This window comes from Sitophilus oryzae, unplaced genomic scaffold (assembly GCF_002938485.1).
Source record: "Sitophilus oryzae breed Bouriz unplaced genomic scaffold, Soryzae_2.0 scaffold_551_pilon_pilon, whole genome shotgun sequence".
NCBI lineage: Eukaryota > Metazoa > Arthropoda > Insecta > Coleoptera > Curculionidae > Sitophilus > Sitophilus oryzae.
The window spans coordinates 2,989,307-3,012,135 of NW_022147142.1; the positions used below are offsets into that span (position 1 = coordinate 2,989,307).

The 22,829-nt window shown below is 32.2% G+C and overlaps 1 protein-coding gene across 1 annotated transcript; it reads left to right on the forward strand.

The window, feature by feature from the left end:
• Positions 1-1,674: 1,674 nt before the first annotated feature.
• Positions 1,675-20,499, forward strand: LOC115887084. The gene is made up of 7 exons (XM_030906403.1): positions 1,675-1,856; positions 6,013-6,248; positions 7,445-7,676; positions 9,498-9,765; positions 16,309-16,459; positions 19,556-19,694; positions 19,809-20,499. Exons 1-7 carry the CDS (start codon positions 1,675-1,677, stop codon positions 20,071-20,073), a joined length of 1,473 nt encoding a protein of 490 aa, XP_030762263.1. The 3' UTR covers positions 20,074-20,499.
• The last annotated feature ends 2,330 nt before the right edge of the window (positions 20,500-22,829 follow it).

A 22,829-nucleotide genomic window follows, 5' to 3' on the forward strand; every position in this document is an offset into this window, starting at 1 on the left:
ATAATGTTAGCTTTTGTGATTCTTTTTAGTAGCGATATATCCAGATATTTTGAAAGATATTAGCTTTCTTCGGGTACAAAATAAAGTTAATACCCATTCTGGTCCGTCCCTGAACTGTACAACACAAAAATTGCACAATTCTAGACGGTTCAGAATCGGTAATATAAAAAACCCAAAGTAAGCTATTATACTATGCTATATCAATTTCAGATATTCAGATGAAAATAGAACGTATATTTTTTGGAAAATTCTTTTACGCTACCTTTATGAATAACAAATTTGAAAAACTTGATTTCAAAAATCCATATACTTTTATTATAAATATGACTTGTGCTGGATCTGTCAATTTTCTAGATCAGGTAGGTATTTAAGTAATTAATTTTTTTTTTGGTTAAAAATTCCTTAACCAAACAGTTCATTTTAGGGAATAAGGTATAATATGTACGAAACCTATATCAGTTGGATTCTGTTAAATCCTGATTTAGATCAAATAAACCATTTGTATTTTCCCATAAATTCCAAGACATTCATTACCCAGGCTAATGTCCTTAACTTTAATATAAGTGCTATATATAAATTGGAAGCAAGAAGTACCAATTTTATATTAAATGACATTGGAATATTTGAGGAAAATGGATTCAATTATTTTAATGCGCTTATTTTACCAAAGAACAGAAGTAATCTTATGGGAAGACCAATAAAAATTTCCTATTATTATATTTTTAAGGAAAGTCTGGATCATTTGACAGATTTAAGGTAAACAAAGTAAATACAATACCACAGATTACTATATTATCTGTGATATTACGGTATCTGGTTGTACTTTCGTCTAGAGTTTCGTTTTATTTGGAATAAGTATCTAAAAGTTATTTGCAAAAATCTACCTTCAAATTACTAAAATTTATAATACGGCCCAGACAAAGCTACAATAATTAAAATACCAGCAAAAATAAACTAATCGACAAAATTTAAGGATATTGTGTTTGGCTAGGAAGAAAAATTTTCAGAAAAAATGTGTTATAATTATTAATACCTATGTCCTTTGTGTTTAAAATAAATACAGTTTGTAAACATAAGAAATTGTACCCAAACAAATAAAAAGCATTATCATCAAAAATGTACATTTAATTTTTGTTTAGAATAGAACTTGTTTGCGTGTTGCTAAGAGCAGTTTGCGATATTGTGGTTATTTTGTCATCGATAATATGAACAGACGTCATTTAACAATAGAGGAAGCAAATCAAGCCATTAAGTTGGTTCTTGGCGGTGCGCGACAGATCGATGTGGCTGATCGATTTAAAGTCACCTACAGTGTAATTTCTAGGCTTAAAACCCGATTTAATGAGACTGGGTCTGTCATGGAGAGGCATAGGGAAGGTCGACCAAGGTCGACAAATGCTAGGGAGGACCGAAGCTTACTGAGAGGAGCTAGGATGGATCCTGCAAGAAACTACATGTTGCTCGGCTAGGACCTTTTTGATGCCAGCAGAGTACTTATTACCCCCGCACGGTCTTAAATCGATTAAAAAAAGCACGTTTACATTTCTATAGGCCTATAACCGTCCTCCTATAGACGCCCTCCGTTGACCGCGAGAGTCAGGTTGAGGTCATAAAGCTCAATGTTTGCTCTGGTGTAATAAAAGAGCTAACTGGAATGATGAGTGGCATACTGCGATGTTCAGCGATGAAAGCCGCTTTTGTCTTCGTACTGACAGACGTGTGTGGAGACTAAGAAATACAAGACTTAACGACCGATATGTTCAAGAAGGGCATCCCTTTGGAGTTGGAGGTGTAATGGTCTGGGGTGGAATTTTCTACGGAGACCGAACGGAATGTCTGTGGAGGTACAATGACAGGTAAAATTTATGCTGACGACATCATTGGAGGATCAAGGAGGGCGTGTTATAGGCCTATAGATTTTTTTTTGTTTACAAGAATTTATGTAGTTTGGAAAGGATGGTTATTTTTTTCTGAATTGGATGATCATCTACAAAAGAATTAGTTGAACTCAAGAACAGTTAACCTAATAGGACTGCTCATTCAGCCAAAACTGTCCGCCAGGTGCATGCGAAAACTACTAGAGGTGGGTTGTGAAATCGCAGTCCGCTACTTTGTCACAGCTCCACCAACGTCGCAGTATGTGACTGCTCCAGTTCCAAGAAAATCGCAGTGACATTTCGGAGCAGTTTACAAGTTTAGGACATCTGCGCTCATGAGTAGCAATAGGAGCAATAGCAGGCAATAGTGTAAATTCTGAAAATGCTCCTAGCCCCGTCGCCCGGTCAGACTGTTCCAGTCGCAGTTGTCGCAGGTCGCAGTCGACTGGAGCGTAGTATATTGAGTATATTCTGTGGACTGGAGCTGTTGGGAGTTTGGGAACAGGAAACGTAGCAGCGTTCCCTTTTTCTTTCATGTATCTAAATAGGATATTTATGTATTATATATTAATCACAAACAGTTATTTTTGAAAAAGGTAATTTTTAACTTGTTAATATGTTTATTTGTTAGTTAATTTTGTATGTGTTTTCTTGTATATCCTATCTTTTATTTGATCTTATACATTCATCTCAGTTTTATTACTTATATCTATTTTTAAGGTCTGATGATGGCTAAATAGCCGAAACCGGTCACTAATAAATAATTTTTTGACAGTGGTTTCGACCATAAGTTTCGACTTTGAATTGAATATAACATTAAGTTTTTACTATGGGTCACCACTCTGTGAAAATGAACAGACTCTTTAAGATATTTATAGCAAAGTGCTTGGTACTTAGAAACACTCAAATTCTTCTTAATAGACTAAAAAAATATAGCAACATCTATCAAGTAAGACAAAAGAAAAATCAATATATTCTTTTTCCTAATAGATGTAATATCTGAAATATATTGCTACAGTATAGTACCGTACAGCCGCGATTTTAAGAGCTCTAGGGGCCCGCAGCTCGGAAAAGTTCGAATCTTGTTCGTGAGGGCCCGGGAGGCTTGGGGCCCGTCGGTGACTTACTCCGATTGCACAGACGTTAAAATCGCCACTAGTATCGTATCATCGAAATAAAAAACGGCGTCCAGTTGGCTTGGAAATGACAATCGATAACATTCCCCATAAATTTTACATATAAAATGCCAGCGATCTTCATTTCATAGCTATCGCTGACGCCGTTTTTTTCGATCATACGATATAAATAAATAAAAACTAAACGATAAACGATGATGTTGTCTATCATAATCACACCTATAGTCCTGTACTTTTTAGTAAATGCAACGAACGGTGCCGAACACCGAGTGCGATTTTTCGGAGCAATTAACCTATAAAACTACATTTTTAATTTATAGGTTAATTGCTCCGAAAAATCGCTGCTACTTGTCACAGTGCTTTTATTGGAGCAGTCGCAGAGCGTAGCAGCTCCACAAAAATCGCAGACTGGCCCACCTCTAAAAACTACTCGCTTTGTGACGTCATTGTAGCCCTTGTCATGGTTATTAGTCATAGTCCTTATCCGGCAACCAATAATACACACACGTGCATTATTGGTTACCGAATGCAAAACGTTCATTATTTAGTTTATTTATTTAAACATTTTATATGTATGCAGTATAGAAAATTAACTGTATAAATCGTATTAAATACTCGGATAATGCATTTTTAAGAACAGCAGTTCCCAGCATCACCTTTTGCAAGCATTCTTTTTAGAGTACTTCCATATTTTGCTTTAAAATAATTAATAAACAAAATCGTGGGCACTTAGTATGCACTTTGTCACAATCCACAACACAAAATGAACGTATTTATACACTCTATAGCTCTAAAAACTTTAAGAGACCTTTTTCACATTTAAAATTGACAAAATAATTAACTCAAAATTTCTCAGCTGTTATTTTTATAAGTTTACCATAGGCAACTAATAATACACACTATCATGACAAGGCCACGAAGGCTTTGACAAGGGCTACAATGACGTCACAACTGTCAGCTGAAGCGCGGGAAGAGGCGAACGTACGTCTTATGAGGATGAGCAATCCTATTCCTATTAGTTTACCGTTCTTGAGTTGAACTGAGAATAGTATTTGCGGAGTTTGACTTGATTGCTATTCACTCGCTCATGCCACAAAAATCCACAATAATTTAACAAATAAAAGAAAAATTTATAACTAAATGAACTTTATTAAACTATACTAATTAATGAAGATATTTACATAATCGCCCATTCACAGCCAAACAATACCCTAAATGATTGTAAAATGCACGCCTCACAATACAAAGCTGTTAGGGGAGAATATTTTAGCATTCTACAGAGATGTCGTTCTCCACAGGAAGAAGTTGTTCGGTGAAAGATCCTGTGGTCTTTTCTTACTGTAACTTGCTGTAACCCTAATAGACGGGAGTCAATGTTTTTCTTTTCTTCAACATGAAGAATGTTCGAATTATTGTTGTTTTCTTCCTGTTCAATTATTATTTTTGTCTTCGCACTTCCATGTTCTTAATACCGTGCCTTTAGTTTCAAACCACTGCCTAGTTTATTCTTTAAACTATTTTGACTTATTCGGTGTAAACTTTCCGGAGCAACACAGCGGGAATAATATTTCCAGCAAAATACCGTTTAATCATCGTAATTTTTTTCAGAAGTTGCGAAAATCTTAATTATTTTAATTAAGATTAAAATTACTCTATTTGGTACTTTCAAATTTTTGTAAACAGAATGTGGCCGTATATATAAATTTTGGGCCGTATTATAAATTTTACTATTTACTAATTTGAAGGTAAATTTTTGTAAATAACTTCTAAATGCGAGCGGCGAATGATTGAAAGTGTTGCAGTATGGACGTATCGGTTAGAAATGCATAAAGTGGAAAGAGTGCACACGGTGAAAATATTAGCAAAAGAAAAAGATTGAAAAAGCAATGGTGTGAATGACGGCAAAACGAACGAATGGCAACGTTCGTCAGGTCTGTCCTCGGCTTGGTATTCGCAGGTCAGGAGCAGACCAGAGATATGGAAGAAACCGCTTCCTTATCTCTGGAGCAGATACATTTGCCGCCATGTCACGACTGGCCACTTTTTGAAATTGAACATTCTAATTATGATTAATAAGGTCTAGAAGTATCATAAAATTTAATGTCATAAATTATTTATATTCTAATACTATAGCGCCATCTATTATAGGCTGATGAAGGCTATGTATAGAAGGTTACAGAATCATGTAAAATCAAAATATTTAAACCACTAAATATAATTTGTGATATAATTTAAAATCTTGTGATACATCTGTTTAAAAATATAAAATAAATATGGATATAATTTTTTTTATATTATTGAACAAAATAAATTCAACAAAAACTGCTATATTGTAGGTAATGCTGGAGATATAACAGTTTCTTTATGATATTGACAATGTTAAAATTTGAAACAAAAAATTAAAATAAAAAGTAACAAAATTGAAGAAAACATGTTAGTTAGCAAATAGGCAATAAGACGGTTTAAAAACTTTTACACGAAAATAGTTTACGAGCAGTGACATCAAACGAAAACTGTTTTTAGCCTTGATACAATCAATACGGTTTACAGTTGAGGGTTGGAACCTTTGGTGTTACACAGCAAAATAAAATTACACTAAATCACCACAATACACTAAAACACTTTTACTTTTACACTGGACGCGCATTTCACTAACCATGTTAGCATCATCAGCAGATGATTATAAACTTGTTTAACAGTTTAACAGTTTATAATCATCTGCTGATGATGCTAACATGGTTAGCGAAACGCGCGTCCAGTGTAAAAGTAAAAGTGTTTTGGTGTATTGTGGTGATTTAGTGTAATTTTATTTTGCAATACGGTTTTCTGTTTTTGTTTATTTACACATACTAGGTAAATACTTAATTTAATGTTATTTGATGATATGCATTTAGTGGTAGGCGAATTTTAAATTCTGTAATTTTATTATTAAAAATACTTTATAATATAGTTAATTAAAAATACTTAATAATAGTAATACGCGGAGCATTGTTTTTTAGCAATATCGACAAAGATAATATTCTAAAGATTAACTACATTTTACTATCAATAATGGTTGAAAACTTAAATGGTACGCATTTTCCATATTTTTTTGACAACTATGGATTGGAATTTGACGAAAAAACAAAAATGTACGAAAATAATAGCATGTTGGGAAATATTCAAAGGCGTAAAGCAGATATAGCAGGTAAAAACCAGATTATTGACAATTTGGTGAAGGAGAATTGGGAGAAGGGTAAAATTAAAATAATAAAATTCATTTATTTATGAGAAATAGTATGGCTATTCCTAGCCCAAGTTGTTACATATTAAGTTAACATTTACTTCATTGCTCTCAAAAGTGTGTACATTTACAGAACGACTATTTATATAAATAAAAATAAATCTGAGCTCCAATGTCCTAGATGATTAAAAAAAATCAACATCGTCCTCGTAAAACGTTTCAGCTATGTAATGTGTAATCTCATCAACGATACATATTTTGCTACTGATTGTTGAAAAATTATTAATAACATGCCGGGTGCGTCTCAAAAGTGGCTCACCCCTATAACTTTTTTTTTTATTTTTTCAGATAAAAAAAACGAGATTTGTTATGTTAGTATATGACATAAATTAGGATTGTATTGTACCTATTCAATTGTTTTCGGTCACTTCCTCTTTCACCGGAAATAACTAAAACTTTTGATTTTTAAATGGCACCCTCGGTACTTTATTCGATAGAAAAAATGATACTCTGGATGGATGATGACATGTCATTATAGGTCAACTTTTGGCATTTTCGCTTTAAAAAAATTCGTATTTTGAATTTCAATCTAGAGTGCCATATGGCTATGTTAAAAACACTTATTTTTAATCAAGGAGTCTTGGAAAAATATATTTGATCGTCTCATGGTTTTCGTGTCTTATCCTGGCCAGTTAAAAGATGCCCAAGTCGTATTTTTAATCAAAATTTATTGTTTTTCAAATGGAACGAGGGTGGCTCATTAGCATATTTGGAAAAAGTTTTTTTTACGAATAATTTGGTATTACACATCTGGTACTTCGAGTTTCGAGTCAAATTATCGTTATGAACCGCATGTTACAATTTGAGATAACCCATAAGAGAAAATGTCAAAACTTAACATATATATGTCATTCTAATTAGAGTTTTTTGAGACATTTCCTATCGAATAAAGTAAAAAAATACCGAGACTGCAATTTAAAAATCAAAAGTTGTAGTCATTTTCGGTGAAACAGGAAGTGACCAAATACAATTGAATACGTCAATCAATCCTAATTTATGTCATATTCTAACATTTCAAATCTTGTTTTTTATGTAAAAATAAAGTTATATATTGTAATATATAGACTTTGGTTATAGGGGTGAGCCACTTTTGAGACGTACCCGATATATTGTCACATTTTTCACATGAATTATTTATTGTATTTTAGGTTATAACGGATTTGTAGAGTACAATAGACTCCTTTTTATGCGATTCTTTGCTCCAACAACCCCTGACTACATAGCATTCCTGTTAAGAGCTCCTCCTTTATCTTATCTACAGAATGTTTATTTGATGCCATTCGATTGTTTGTCCTGGTATGGTATAGGAATCACTTTCTTTGCGGGAATAATCATTTTATCTGCTATTATTATTGAAGAGAGACGATTTATTAATAATAGGTATGCTATAAGTTCTTTTTTTAATTCACTTTAAGTGAAAATCTTTAGTGTTACACATATTAGAAAACTACACCAAAGCGATTGATCTAAATCACTTCATATTTATACAATAAGCCAAGGTCTATACTCTTTTGCTCTTAGTTTGGGTCTTGCAGTTAATAAGTAGCCTTAGAGGTAGCCTTGGTTTTGGTCTTGCGAGTCCTAAACTTGGGTCAAATTGTATATTATTAATAATTGTATATTGGTCTTGCTGTAAGACTCTTGTAAGCCTTGCACCTTTTCAATAGGTTTTTACTAGAGGCACTTTGTATGTAGAAAATCTTTAAACAAGTAGTATTTTTTGTAATTTAATGCAAATAAAACTTTTAAAAGGAAATTAATAAAATATTTGTCTGATGAAAGTTTTTATTTCTCAATATTTATACATTGAATCAGCATTTTTTTTAAATACATGCAATGATCTAGCACAAAAGGCAAGACCAAGATCAAGACTAAAGATCAGGACCAAGACTAAACACCAGGACTAAGAGTCTCGCTCACCACTATACAGTCTGATAATACAGTTGGGTTTGGAAACTTTGTTGTTAAAACAGCAAAATATAACTCTACCTACTTCACCACACTAAAAAACTTTACTTTTAACAATGGATGTGCGTATCATTAATCATGTTAGCATCATCAGCAGATAGTTTTAATTATCTGCTGATGATGCTAACATGGTTAGCGAAACGCGCGTTTAATGTTAAAAGTAAAGTGTTTTGTCTATTGTGGTAATTTTCTGTTTATACAGTCTTCTATAAAGAATCTGTTATTATTCGGAACAATGATAACACTTTCAGCTAACCAACCTATCATTAGTACCAGCACCTTGATGATAAAGTTGTTCCTAATAATAATTGTTTGTAAAAATAGACAGGATTATGAACTTCTTTTGGCGAAAACAAAATTTTGAAATTTTTTGAAGACTTTTTTGGATTTTTTTTTAGTTTATTGTTAAAAAACATAATTTCTTGATAATATGGCAACATAGATTAAATTTACAAGAAAGAAAACCCAGAATAGTGGTTCTCCAAATTTAAGCGAAAAACATTTTTTTTTAGAAATTTTTAAAGTAAAATTACTCGGTTATTTTGGACTTGTTTGAAAAACGGTAAAGAAAAAATATATTATGTTTCTTTTTTCGAGATCTACCAGCCCTGAATATGTCTGCACTTATTTAAGACTCACCCTGCATATAAATAATTGTATCTTATATAGCGTAAGTCTTAAATAAGTGCAAATATTTTTATGGGTAGTATATTTCTACCACAGAAACACGATAATGAATTTTTATTTTCACAAAAAAGTTTTTTTGAAAATTTAGAATTTTGGGAAATTTTTTTTTGTTTTTAGTTAAAAAAACATAATTATTTCTTTATAATATGGCCACATAGGTAATAGATTAAATTTACAAGAAAGAAACCGCAGAAAAGATCCAGTGGTTCTCAAATTTTAAGGAAAAAATTATTTTTTTTTAGAAATTTTCAAAGTAAAAGTAACTCGGTTATTTTGGAATTATTTGAAAAATGGTAAAGAGAAAATATGTTTCTTTTATCGAAATCTACCAACCCTGAAAATATTTGCACTTATTTAAGACTCATCCTGTATATCTATCCAAAATGTAGTTGTGCAATACAATAGAGACAATGAAATTTTCACATAACAGTTTTCTTTGTAATTTTCAGACGTAACACTAGAGATTTCATTCCAAAATTTATTTATTAAATAGTTAAAAAATATTTTGTTAGCAAGTAGTTTTATGATATACGCAATTTTTTTCAGAGCTGATTCTTCTATAATTGACATATTTATGCTGCTACTATCTGCCCTGTTACAAAAATTTTGGAACTTGGAATTTAAGAGTTTATCAGGCCGAATTGCTACAGCGATTTTTTATTTATGTTTTATGGTCATTTTTACATTTTATTGTGCTTGCATTATACTTTTTCTTCAAAAATCCAGTGAATCCATCAAAACATTCAGTGATATATACTATTCTGGTTTCGATTTCGGGGTTCAGGATGTGTCTTATAATTACTTCTACTTCTTGGTAAGTATATTGTTAATGTATAATGAAAAAATATAACTATGATTTTTTTTATTTATATTAGTTGGTTTGTTTCCAAATTCTAAATTTATAAAAATGATAAAAAAAAGGTTAATAATAAAAGTTGATAAAAGTCCTTTGCCCAATGTGAATTTATTTCAAATAACTATCCTCAATTGAGGGAATAAAATGTAGCTTTTCTCACAATAGTTTATATTATTATTTTTTGTCCTGTTTTTGGAAGATATTTTATTGTCTTAAGGGCCTGAGGATGAGACGGGACGTCTCGAAACTAATCATCCTCTTCTGTAAAACAATTTTTAATATAAAATTGTGAGCAAACGTGCCTTTTATTCCCTCAGTTGGGGATAGTTATTTATATTAGACGTTATTGAAACATACAGATTCAAAATTTATTTTAAAACTTGATGTTAGTACCCAGGGCCGGCGGAAGGGCCGGGCGACCCGGTCGACCGCCCGGGGCGCCGAATGTTGGGGGCGCCATGCCAGCAACTAAAACATTTAAAAAAAAATGTTCGTGGTATTTTACTTATAACTAAAAAGCTATCAACTTTTTGTAAATAACCCTTCTTTCTATAATTCTTGTTTTTATAAAATTTCTCTAAACAAACTGTTTTGGGTCAAGAGCCAGCAAATTTGACAGTTTTAGACTGCTTGTTGCTCAAAATTGCACTTTGTCTACTACCCACACCCTTTATTTGTTAATGGCTGATCTGCCCTAAAATTATATGAGACAAATATTCATTCGCAAGAAGCTAAATAGGATCCCGATATCCTTATTATCAACAAAAACTTGTAAGTTTGCCTCATTAATTTATTAACAGTAGTGGGAAAAATATCATTTTTTTGGTGATTTTGATTGTTCTGGATTGAATATGTAGTAATACATGGTAAATGGTAGCAGAATCGTAGAAATTTCTCATTAAAGCAAGACAAATATGCATCTCACTAAATCACCACAATACACCAAAACACTTTTACTTTTACACTGGACGCGCGTTTCGCTAACCAAACTAGTTTATAATCATCTGCTGATGATGCTAACATGGTTAGCGAAACGCGCGTCCAGTGTAAAAGTAAAAGTGTTTTGGTGTATTGTGGTGATTTAGTGTTTTTATTTTGCTGTGTAACACCAAAGGTTCCAACCCTCAACTGTAATGAGATTTGGTATGTTAGTATACGACATAAATTAGGATTAATTGACGTATTCAATTGTTTTTGATTACTTCCTCTTTCACCGGAAATTAATAAAACTTTTGATTTTTAAATGTCAGCCTCGGTATATTTCTACTTTATACGATAGAAAATGGCAATCTGAATAGAATGACATATCATATGTCAACTTTTGACATTTTCGCATATGGATTATTTGAAATTGTAACATACGGTTCATAACGACAATTTGACTCGAAATATCAAGTGTGTGGTACAAAATTATTGGTAAAAAATTCTTTTTCCAAATATGCAAATGAGCCACTTGTTCCATTTGAAAAATTGGCATATGATTAAAAATACGATTTGGGCATTTTTTAACCGACCAGGACAAGACACGAAAAACATTAGACAATCAAATCTATTTTTCCAAGGCTCCTTGTTTAAAAATTAGTGTTTTTAACACAGCCATGGCACTCTAGATTGAAATTTAAAATAGGATTTTTTGAACAAAAATGTCATAAGTTGACATATGATATGTCATTCTACTCAGAGGGTCATTTACTATCAAATAAACCAGAAATATGCTGACGGTGCCAATTAAAAATCAATAGTCTTTCGTTGAGACAGGAAGTGACCAAAAACAATTGAATACGTCAATCAATCCTAATTTATGTCATATACTAACATACCAAATTTCGTTTTTTATCTAAAAAAATAAACTTTCAAGATGCACCCGGTATAGAAAAAACAACCTGCGCGGACTAAGATTGAACAAAGAGAAGAATTTTGAAGTACCTTTAAGTGAAATTTTATTGTTAAAGTAGCATAAATGTGCTTAGTTGTTATGGTAATATGTTAACTACTGGGGGGGCCAGGTAGGGTATTCGCCCGGTCTCAATATTTCCCTTCCGCCGGCCCTGTTAGTACCTTAGTTCTTTAAATATAGAAAGTAATTATTGGGAAAACTGAAAATCGTCAGATTTTCACCAAAATTGGTATACACCCTATTTTGAGGTCGTAGATTACGAATCTGAACATTTTTCTTGGCGGTCTCTTACCGTTTTTCAGAAAAACGGAAAATTATTTCAACATCGAATTTTTCTTAATTTCTCATATTTTTAAGGTTTTCTAGTACATATTTTGTTAGGTATTCAATAAAAAATGATGTTATTGCTATTTTCTGTTACTTTTTTAACCAATTCTATGCATAATAGAGGAAAATTTGCTAAAATAAATTTGTAAACAATCTGAAAATGTTGGGTTATGTGTTTCTGACATTTAAAGCAAAGTTGCCAATGCTAAACCTAAATTTAGCGTGTTTTTTCGCTCATTCTGGGATTACGAATGGCGGTCGCCAGAAAAACGGCTCTTTCCCATAATTACTATTTTACCAACGAGATCTGACTATTTATAACCACGAAGTTGCATGAAAGAGTTTTGATTGCATTGGTTACAACTTTCATGCGGAGGGTGTTAATCTTTTGTTGTTATATTATATCAAAAAAAGATTAACCCCCTCCGCAAAGAAGTTAAAACCAATGCAATCAAAACTCTTTCGTGCAACTTCGTGGTTATAAATAGTCTTTATATAACTTATTTGCGGAGGGGGTTAATCTTTTTTTGATATAATATAACAACAAAATATTAACACCCTCCCCATGGAAGTTGTAACCAATGCAATCAAAACTCTTTCCTGCAACTTCGTGGTTATAAATATAATATAACAAAAAAAAAGATTAACCCCTCCGCATAGAAGTTGAAACCAATGCAATCAAAAAATAGAAGATATGGCAACGTTGTAAATTTTCAAATTTCTAGATTAAGTCTAGAATATATTTGTCTCGCTCATTACATAGGGGAGAGAAAGAAGGATATATCAAATGTCAAACTTCCATCTTGTCTAAATTTTCTTTGTTATTTTGTTAAGAAAAGTGTTTTTCACTTATAATATCACAAGAGCTTAAATTATTTTCGGAAATTTTTTTGAGGGCACGAATATTTTGAAAATTATCCCGAGTCGAAGACGAGGGATAATTTTCCTAAATATTCGTGCCCGAAAGAAAATTTCCAGGAATAATTTAAGCTTGCGTGGTATTCGGTAAGAAAATTTCACACCTAAATTTGAAAAAAAAAATATTAATCCAACATGACATTTTAAAATAATTTCAATTTGTTAAGTTGGCCAAGGTATTGATGTTTTTGACATATTATGTGTTTTGTCATTTTTGTTTGCGATTCTGTTATTAAGCTATTACTAGTTTTAAAACGTCTGTACGTAGAGTAAGAAGTGTATAGCGAAATGTCGCGATTTGGAAAAGTAAACCAACAAGTCATTAAAGAAGAAATTGAAAATATAAAACCAGATAACACCCGAAAATCAAAATCAAGTGTATGGAAACAGTTTGTTGGATTTTGTGATGAAAAGTCGTATAATATTCATGAGTGTATGAGTGTAGTACAGCTGGCTACTATACTGGAGGACTACGCATTTAATATGAAAAAGAAAAATTTTGAAGATTATAAGGAAAGTGTGGTCAAAGTGATGTGGAAGCAAGTGCTAAGCAGTTGCAAGAAATTTATTACGAAAAATATAAAATAAAATTTAATCCGTTTTCTGATGTGGAATTTGTGACCGCCAGAGCTGCACGCGATGCTAAGCGCAAAATACTACAGAGAGATTCAGCAAAAAGAAAAGTGAGTGCTTCAGCCTTAACCAGTGACGAATACAAAAAAATTATTGAAATGTGGGATGAAAATACTCCAGATGGGTTGCAGCGTAAATTTTTTCACATAGTTTCACATGAGCTGGCATGGAGAGGAGGAAAGGACATTCTGCTTGTATCCAATACTTCAAAGAAGAAACTGATAATTTCGGAAACCCAAAAGGTCGGATAGAATATAATCCAATTTTCTCTAAAACCACACAAGGTGGTTCTAAAAAACTGTCGGATAGTAAATGGTTGATTAGAAATTTCGAAAATCCACAAATGTGTCCAGTTCGCTTGTTTAGAAAGTTGATGGAAAAAAGGGGAATCTTATTCAAACCGACAGACTATTCTTAACACCAAACCCATACTGGAATCAACCCAATTCGAAAGGATGGTACAAGAATAGCCCAGTTGGTAAGAACATTGTATCTTCATGGTTTAAATCAGCAGCTTCAGATATAGGAATTGACACTAAAAAAGTTAAAATAACCAATCATTCTGCAAGAGCAACAGCTGTTTCGAATTTGGCCAAGAAAGGAGTTGGTGAACAACAGCTCATTAAAATTACTGGACATAGTAATAGTCAGTCGATCAAACCTTACTTACAGTTGGACGCTGAACATCATCAACAGATGATTGAATCCATGAGGAGCATTTCATCAAGTACTAGCCAGTTCAATCATGATCAGAGCACAATGCAAAATAAAACAGAAAATACCCAGATTCAAACCACCAATTCAAGCCAGCCTACAAACATTTACAATAATTGTGTTTTTAATATTAATAAAACCTATAATTACTAAATTTAGTAACAAAATAAATTAATAATTAATTAATTAATTAATTAATTAATTAATTACTAAATTTTTTAAACACATTTATGTGTTTCGTTATTATTTTGCTATATTAGTCAATATCATTAAAGATTTGGCATTGAAGATAATTCAACATGAAATAAATTCTAAAAAAATCATATAGATATATCCATCATATTTCGTTAAATAGAAAAATACCAGCTTTAGTTAAATAAAGGCGGCAGAACTATATTTTTTAGAACATGGCAATTTCGAAGAAATTCATATGTAGGTATATCTAACATATTTCCTTAAATAAAAAATATTACCAACCTTAGTTACATCAAATGCTAAAACTCAAATGGGTAATATTTCAATATATAGACATTGTAGTTCATTCACATTATGATTGTAGATCTTATGTTTACCTTTTCAACTGTCAAAAAATTTCCACTAAAGTTTCGTGGCGCCTCGAAAAAATTTCCGGAAATTTTTTCAGTTGCCATGGTAACTAGTCAACATCATAGACAAACTAACAAAAGCAAGACTTTTCAAACGATTGAGGAAGTCGAATTATTGTTTTTGCGCTGGCCAGTTGAGTCAGAAATCATCGCGCAGTCGCACTCGTCAAACCTAACCTAAATAAAACGAAAAACGTTTTTGCCTTGAACGAACTGTTGAATTCCTGATTTTGCGTTTTGATTGGTTATTACTATTATTTTATTAGCGTACAAAACGAAAACAAATAATGTAATACATTTTACACTTATGAAGAGCATAATAATTACTGTGATTATACATATTATTGTGATTACATCGCTAACGTACACAAAACGAAGGTCCTACAAATTGACTGTAAGTTATAAGAATCTTTATCTTTTAAATCTCTTTATGATTTGAATTTTCGTGCTTTATATTTTATAATAGACTCTAAATGTTAATATTTTTTAAATTCTTGTGAAAATGTGAAGTTTATGTTTTTGTTTTATATTTGAAAAAGTTGTATATTTTTAAGATGTTTCTTGTTGTTCCTATTATTAATATTATAATATACATAATTATTTTTTTGTACCTTTTGAAGAATAATGCTTTTATTTCGTTTGCCATATAACTGTTGTTTTTTTTATCATCTTTTTTGTTATTTATTAAAATAAACGAAAAAAAAGTCAAATAAACGAAAACGTATTCCTCTTATTAAAGAGGAATACGTTTTCGTTTATTTGACTTTTTTGTTTTTATATCTGTTACGTCCAGAAATTATTGTTTATTTTACCGATGGAAATGGAAATAAATGTATTTGATTTTAATAAACGCTTATTAATTAAACATCCTTTTTACAAAATACCCAATCCATAAGTAAAACATTCTCGTCTAAAAGACTACTACAAAATACACAATCCATAAGTAAACCGTCCTCGTCTAAAAGGCCAGTTGACGCAAGCGCGGTAATAAACTCTTATCAAACTTGTTGCCATTTTGCAGTACAGCGTTGACGCGTCTTGCTTTTGTTAGTTTGTCTATGGTCAACATTAAAGCATGTTATTGGTTGAAAAGTAGAGGTGTGAAATTTTCAGTAAAATTTTGGAAATTTTTCTATCCCCAATCAAGTGTAGCTTTTAGATAAACTATACTATAATGAAAATATAGTGAAATTATTACTTTATAGAGCCAAAATAAAGAAAAATTCAATGTTGAAATAATTTTTCGTTCTTCTGAAAAACGGTAAGAGACCGCCAAGAAAAAAGTTCAGATTCGTAATCTACAACCTCAAAATAGTGTGTATACCAATTTTGGTGAAAATCGGACGATTTCCAGTTTTCCCAATAATTATCATATAAAATTCTAAATTAGTGAATACAAAATTACAGAAACCAAATGAGAGGACAGATGAAAATTGGCGTCAAATAATATACAAAGAGAGAATTTCTAAGGATTTACATAAGTTTTTCATGTCTGCTGAAGAAGGCATGGAAAATGTCCGAAAAGGTTTTTTTGCCTTTCAAATACAAGGATCAATAGGTAAGCTATGGGTTCTTTGATTTTTGAAGTGAAACTTCTTTATGCGCGATGGGAGTAAAAATTCAAGGCCGCGACACACAAAGTCGCCAGGCGTCACAAAAATGCTAACCATCTTCGATAATGTCTTCGAGCTCCATCTTTTCTGATATTTTGACGGCGTTTCGTGCACCACGAAACCCCATCATCACTGAATCAAATCAAAAAATTGACCGATTTTAATGAAAGTCGACAGATTGGGCCAAGACCAACTTGACCGTGTACGACACGTTTCACTGTGACAATTGGATGGGTGGCTGCAATAACCAGGCAGCCCCACTTTTTTACGATAATGAGATTTTTACTGAATTGCCCTTTAAACAATAGTCTGATCGTTCCTTGCAACGATCAGATAACTCCATTTAACAGTACATAAATGACAACGTTATTTGGAGCTAACTTGCTTTGAGTTTGCAGCAAAAAACAGGGTAGATCTTGGGAGCTGTTTTCGGCAAACAAAATTTCTTAAAATGGAGCTGGCTGGTTATCACAGCCACCCTTTCAATTAGTTTTGACGTAAGAAACGTCAAAAGTTGATGTCGTCCGATTGCGACCAAATTTGGTGGGTAGGCTACGTAAGCGACGCTGCACACGTTCCCACCCTGCAAAGTTGGATACGACGTCGGTTCGTTTACATCTTACATCAGAGTGAGACTAACGATTTGATAATAAAGAAAAAAAAATCCACTAGGCGCTCAAGTCACAGTACGCTCACTGTCCGCTCACGGTCAAAATTTATTATTCAATGTAATTTATACGGAGCATCCACATTTGCAAATCCGCTCACGGTACGCTCACGCTCTTTGACCGCGGAATTTCTCGGAGACAATATTTTGAACAGATCGAGACCTGACTGTCGGATGACTGGACGGCAGTGTGAATATAGTGCGATCAGGTGCCGGCCAAATTCTGTTCTGATTCTACGTTTGGGGTAAATACTTTCTTCTCTGTGAATGTGTTTTTCAAATTTTCAATATAAAATGTACGAACAAATGATAGAGGCAGTGCGTGATAATGCAGAATTGTATTGAATTGTTGAACGCAAAAATTCGGAAAAATCAGAAAAAGAAAAAGATATTTTTTGATAGTATTAAGGCAACGGTGCGTAATTTTTCACCCGCCAATATTCACACGACTAAAAAACAAATATTTAATTATGTATCCGATATTCAAGACAAATATATTTGGATGCGTGGCCGCCCTAATAATGATCGAGGCTGTGCTGATCAACCTGCTTCAAATGCCACTTCCCGTCATACTTTTATTACGATCGAGCAGCCCCAAAGATACCAACAAGACTCCGTCCATGATTTCCAATCCACTTCCAGTTTCATTTGCATCGAGCAGCCGCAAAGACATCTCAAGATTCCCTCCATATTGCTCAATCCACTTCCGGTCGAACTTTTAACAGCATCGAGCGTATCCAAAGACATCAACAATACTCTCTCCATGATTTTCAGTCTACTTCTGGTCCTAGTTTTAATAGAATCGAGCAGCCCCAAAGAGAATACCAAAAATTACCACTTCAAACAAAGACTTATGGTTCTGTAACTACGTCTACCCCACTTTCCTCAGCAGCGTCATCATATTATGAAGATTTCTCGTGTGAAGAACAAATATAATTTCACAGCTTTGTAGTTATTATTAAAAATAAAAGGGTTTTGTAGGTGCCTATAATCCGATTTGTATTCAATTTGGTTTTTAACAATAATTTTATTTATTAAAATAAGTTATTTTCTTACCTTAAACAAACACATAATTTCTCCAGTGGTGTGATAGATTCTCGAAAGGTGGTATTTTTTCTTATCAAGTCCGACGAAATTTTATTTAAAATATAATAAAATGCGCATTTCGTCATACAAAAGTATTGAAAAAATTTCATTTCGTCATCCACAAGTTCTTTATGTAAAGTGAAAAATTCACCTTCGGTTTTTTTAACATATCATGGACCCATATCTTCCGTTTCTTTTTATTTTCATACTCTTCTTCATCCAAACATATTGCAATAGCAGCCAATTCACTATTCCAAAAGCTTTTAAACATTTTTTAAAATCAGTTTTACAACTTGAACGACGTTTGATTGAAGAGTGTAAATACTGTCGAAAAATCTTGACCGTGAGCGGATCATGAGCGTACTGTGACCTGATCGCCTAGTGGAAATCGGCCTTAAATGGACGAAATCATCAGGATTTTTCTTAATTATATGGGTCGATTGGAATCAAACTCTGCACGTGGCTAGAGGTACCCGAATGGAGTCCTCAGACGGACAGACAGACAGACGAAAATAAGAAGTTTTACTTCAAATATGCGCACATAGTGCACACACATTTTTTTTAACATAAAGATATGAATATCTGTTACGGACAAAGATGTAAATCCAGCCTTTAACAGTAATGACCAGTCAATATTGTATATACTCATTAGAATGGACATTGTTTTTGCTGATCGGCTACTACCATAAAAATCTAATAGATTTGGACAATATTCGGGCAGTTCTGAAAAAGATTAGAAATAAGGTAATGTTTTTATTTATTTTGTGCCTACCGTCTGGCATTTCAAGCATCTGGTTACTACCGGCAATTGACTATCCCGTTAACACGAAGTTGCAGGAATGAGTTTTGATAGATCTGGTTTAAAGGGTTTTTTATGATTCTCTGTTTCTTTAATTTCAATACGAATTTCATTGCTTTGAATGTGTTGATTTGTGAATGCCAAAATCAGGGTTCAGGGGCTAACAGAAACATTGAGGAAATGTTAGCTGCCGTGTTTGTTGCTGCTAATAGTTGTTTTATTTTAACATTTTTCAATATTACGTGAGCAGTAGCGTTATTGTTCCGATAATGACTGACAAATTCCAATAAAACAGTATCATTTTCAACATTGGCTATTTTCTCAAATATCAAACCAAAAAAAAAATACAAACCATGACGATAGTGTCTGATGACGGTACTTGGTTAGAGTACTTTATCGGCAGGGTATTTTCCTAAATGCCCTGTATACATCATTGCCCGAAACATATGCATTGTCCCTATGACCATAAATCTATTAAACATATTTCAGGACACCATATCATACAAAAAACATATACAAACCAAGAGAAATGTAGTGTTAGAGTGGCTCCTTCTGTATACTATTTTCCTAAAAACGTTTACTTGGCGATTCATAAAAATTCAGTATACATTGACCACTACAAAGTTGGGTAAGTGACGAATGTACGAGTATTTTATATTAGTTTTTACATTTTGTTTGGTTTTCTCCAAAATATGCAAAAGAGAAAATATTATTACGTTTAATAAGATTTTGTTACTTTTAGATTCCAAAGACTTTTTGAAAACGGACTGCAGAAACGGGCCTTACTGAGACTATTTGTGAAGAAACCAAAATGCGAAGAGCATATGAGCAATTTCAGTGGAATTGGAATAACGGAAACCAAATTTATATTCACTGTATTTCTGATTGGAATAGGAGCTAGTTTATCTATTCTCTTGTTGGAAATATTTATTTTTAAAATCACCGATTCCTTGATGTATTATAAAATGTTAAAGAAATATCATGTACTACAATCTTATACCAACTAAAGACACCTTTAGATACATATATTATTAAAAATAATGTCTATAGGATTGCGGAGAGTTGAGGATTATCATTGGCCTGGCTTTTTTCTATTGAATCAGGGATCTAAAAAATAAAATTTATTTATTTGTTATAAAATGCCACCATAAAACCCGCTTGCCAATTTCCTTTTACTCGTATAACAAATATGCTTATCTAATGGCGCATTCTCACGACTCGTGTACTTTTTTCGACAAACATTTGTAATTGGTATATAGGGTATACATGGTTCGTCGGGCATCTATACCGAAGTTATTTATTATAAGCCGAATTCTCGCCAGACCCTGTATGCCAATAAAAAATACTTGCCAAGTAGACAAGCCGTGAGAATGCGCCTGAAAAAAAGTTTTTTTCTTAAAATTGTTAATACTCATGTGACACACAAGTCATATTGCCAATTAACTTAAGAACCCAAAAATTATAATGAAAGCCTATTTTAATTAGGTCTAATTTAGATTATAATAATACTAAGGGAAAAATAGATAAGACTTTTAAAATCCAATCAAATTAAATATAAATAAACGTATTGCTACTAAATAAATAACTATAATTAAAAATTGCCTAGATATTTCGCCATTCAAACAGAAATCTATGAATAAAATTAAAAAAGAGTTACTCCAGGAACAGGACTATGAGATTTTTTTAAGCTGTATAGGTACATTTTTTTAATTAAAAAGTAAAGTAAATTTAAAGGAAGAAGAAAAAAAACAGAGAAAGTCCAGTGCTTTCAAAATTTAAGCAAAAAAACATTTTTTCAAAAATTTCAAAGTAAAATATCTCGGCTATTTTGAACTTATGTGAAAAACAGTAAAGAAAAAATATATTTCTTTTATGGAGGTTCATCAGCCCTGAAAATATTTGCAGTTATCTAGCACTCACCCTATATATTTATAAATGTATACTACAAAGAAAAAAATATATTAAGATTATATGTATAACGAGTCTAGATGTTTTGCAAGTACTGTGATACAAATAGCAGGAATATTTTTTTTTAAATTGCACAATTCGTCAAAAGACACTATTCATTTTGTAACATACTTTTTTAAAAATACCGACTGTAAGAGAATCTACTAAGGTGTATTAAGCATGTACTTTAAAAATAGCATACTATTGTATTAATCTTGTCATATTTATTTACATTATAAAATTAGATATTTTATTAAAAAATAAAAATTTACGTCGTGAATCATTCAACAAACAAACATAATATAACTAATGGAATAAAACGTCTTTTATTATACACCTGCAAAAAGCCAAAAGATTGACACTAGTTTAGCATAGGAAACGTTTATTCAGTTTATCATGTTTTTCATATTTTTCGTATTTACAAACAAAATGTCCTTGTTAGTCATGTTAAATTTGATTTTCAGAATCTCCATTTAACATACTGTAGCTAAACAACCAAGAACAGTATATTTTTTCCAGAAATATCGACAACATTTTTTTTCTTAGATGAATTCAGTGAAATACGAAAAATCATCTAGCACGAAATAGAGAAAGATATTCACAAGAAAATTTTATTTGATCAAAAAGCATATTAAATATAGGTCTGATATTGTATATACAGGGTGTTCCAATATGCCGTGGACATAGAATTAGTGCATATTTTTGGTATCAAAATAAGTTCATTGAACACAACTTACTTCTACACAAAAGTGCTGTGTTTGTCCGTTACAGGGCATCAAACTTTAAATATATAATAAACACATTTTTAAGATATTTTAAGAACCGATATTCTTATTTGAATGAGATTTGGTTTACCTATGTTTTGGTAAGCGCTTTCATATTTGACTTACAAAAATCAAGAACTCTACCGACGACCGATTTTTTTGGCAAAATTGTCTTTCTACATTTTGTCTCTTGTAGAAAAACGCTACAGCGCATACTTTTTGAGAAAAAAAATCGAATCTGACTTTCAAAACATGTTTCTTGTCAAATCAAGCTATGTAGGCGCATAAAATCTATTTTGCACTAAGCCAACTAGGCTAGTAGGCTTGCATGCCAACTAGGCTAGGCATAAATATGGAATTTTATGTTAGTATCACAAATAATACATATGTATATGTTAGTATCACATCTTCTTTTATAATTACGTGAAACTTTATAGAAGGGTTTATCGTAAGACTATAAAAGCTGCCAAGGACATTTATGAGAGGCTAGCGAAATCCGGTAATGTTGCTAAGGAGACTTGGGTTATTATAAATAACTTAAGGAATAAGACTTCTTCGTCTGGCACAGTCTTTAATTCACCCGAAAATTTGAACACTTACTTTGTTAATGTGGCTAAAAATTTAGTGAACACCATAACTCCTTCCCATGATTCACTTTCATATCTCCCTAAAACAAATGCGAATTTACACAGTTTCTTCTTCACGCCCGTAGCATTAGATGAGCTCCGTAGTACAATTAAAAGTATTAAAAACAAATCCTCATCTGGGACTGATGGGCTTACTCTCAAAATGTTCTCTGAACTTCTTGAATGGACAATAATCCATTTTACTACTTTAATTAACGAGTCATTCCAAAAAGGAGTTTTTCCAAACTGCCTTAAGACAGCAATAATTATTCCTCTGCATAAAGGAGGAGATAAAGATGAAGCTACGAACTATCGCCCAATTGCACTCCTGCCCACATTATCTAAGATCATTGAAACATTGGTTAAAAAAAGGTTTCTATCTTTTCTCCTTAAATATAAAATACTTACTACCCATCAATTTGGATT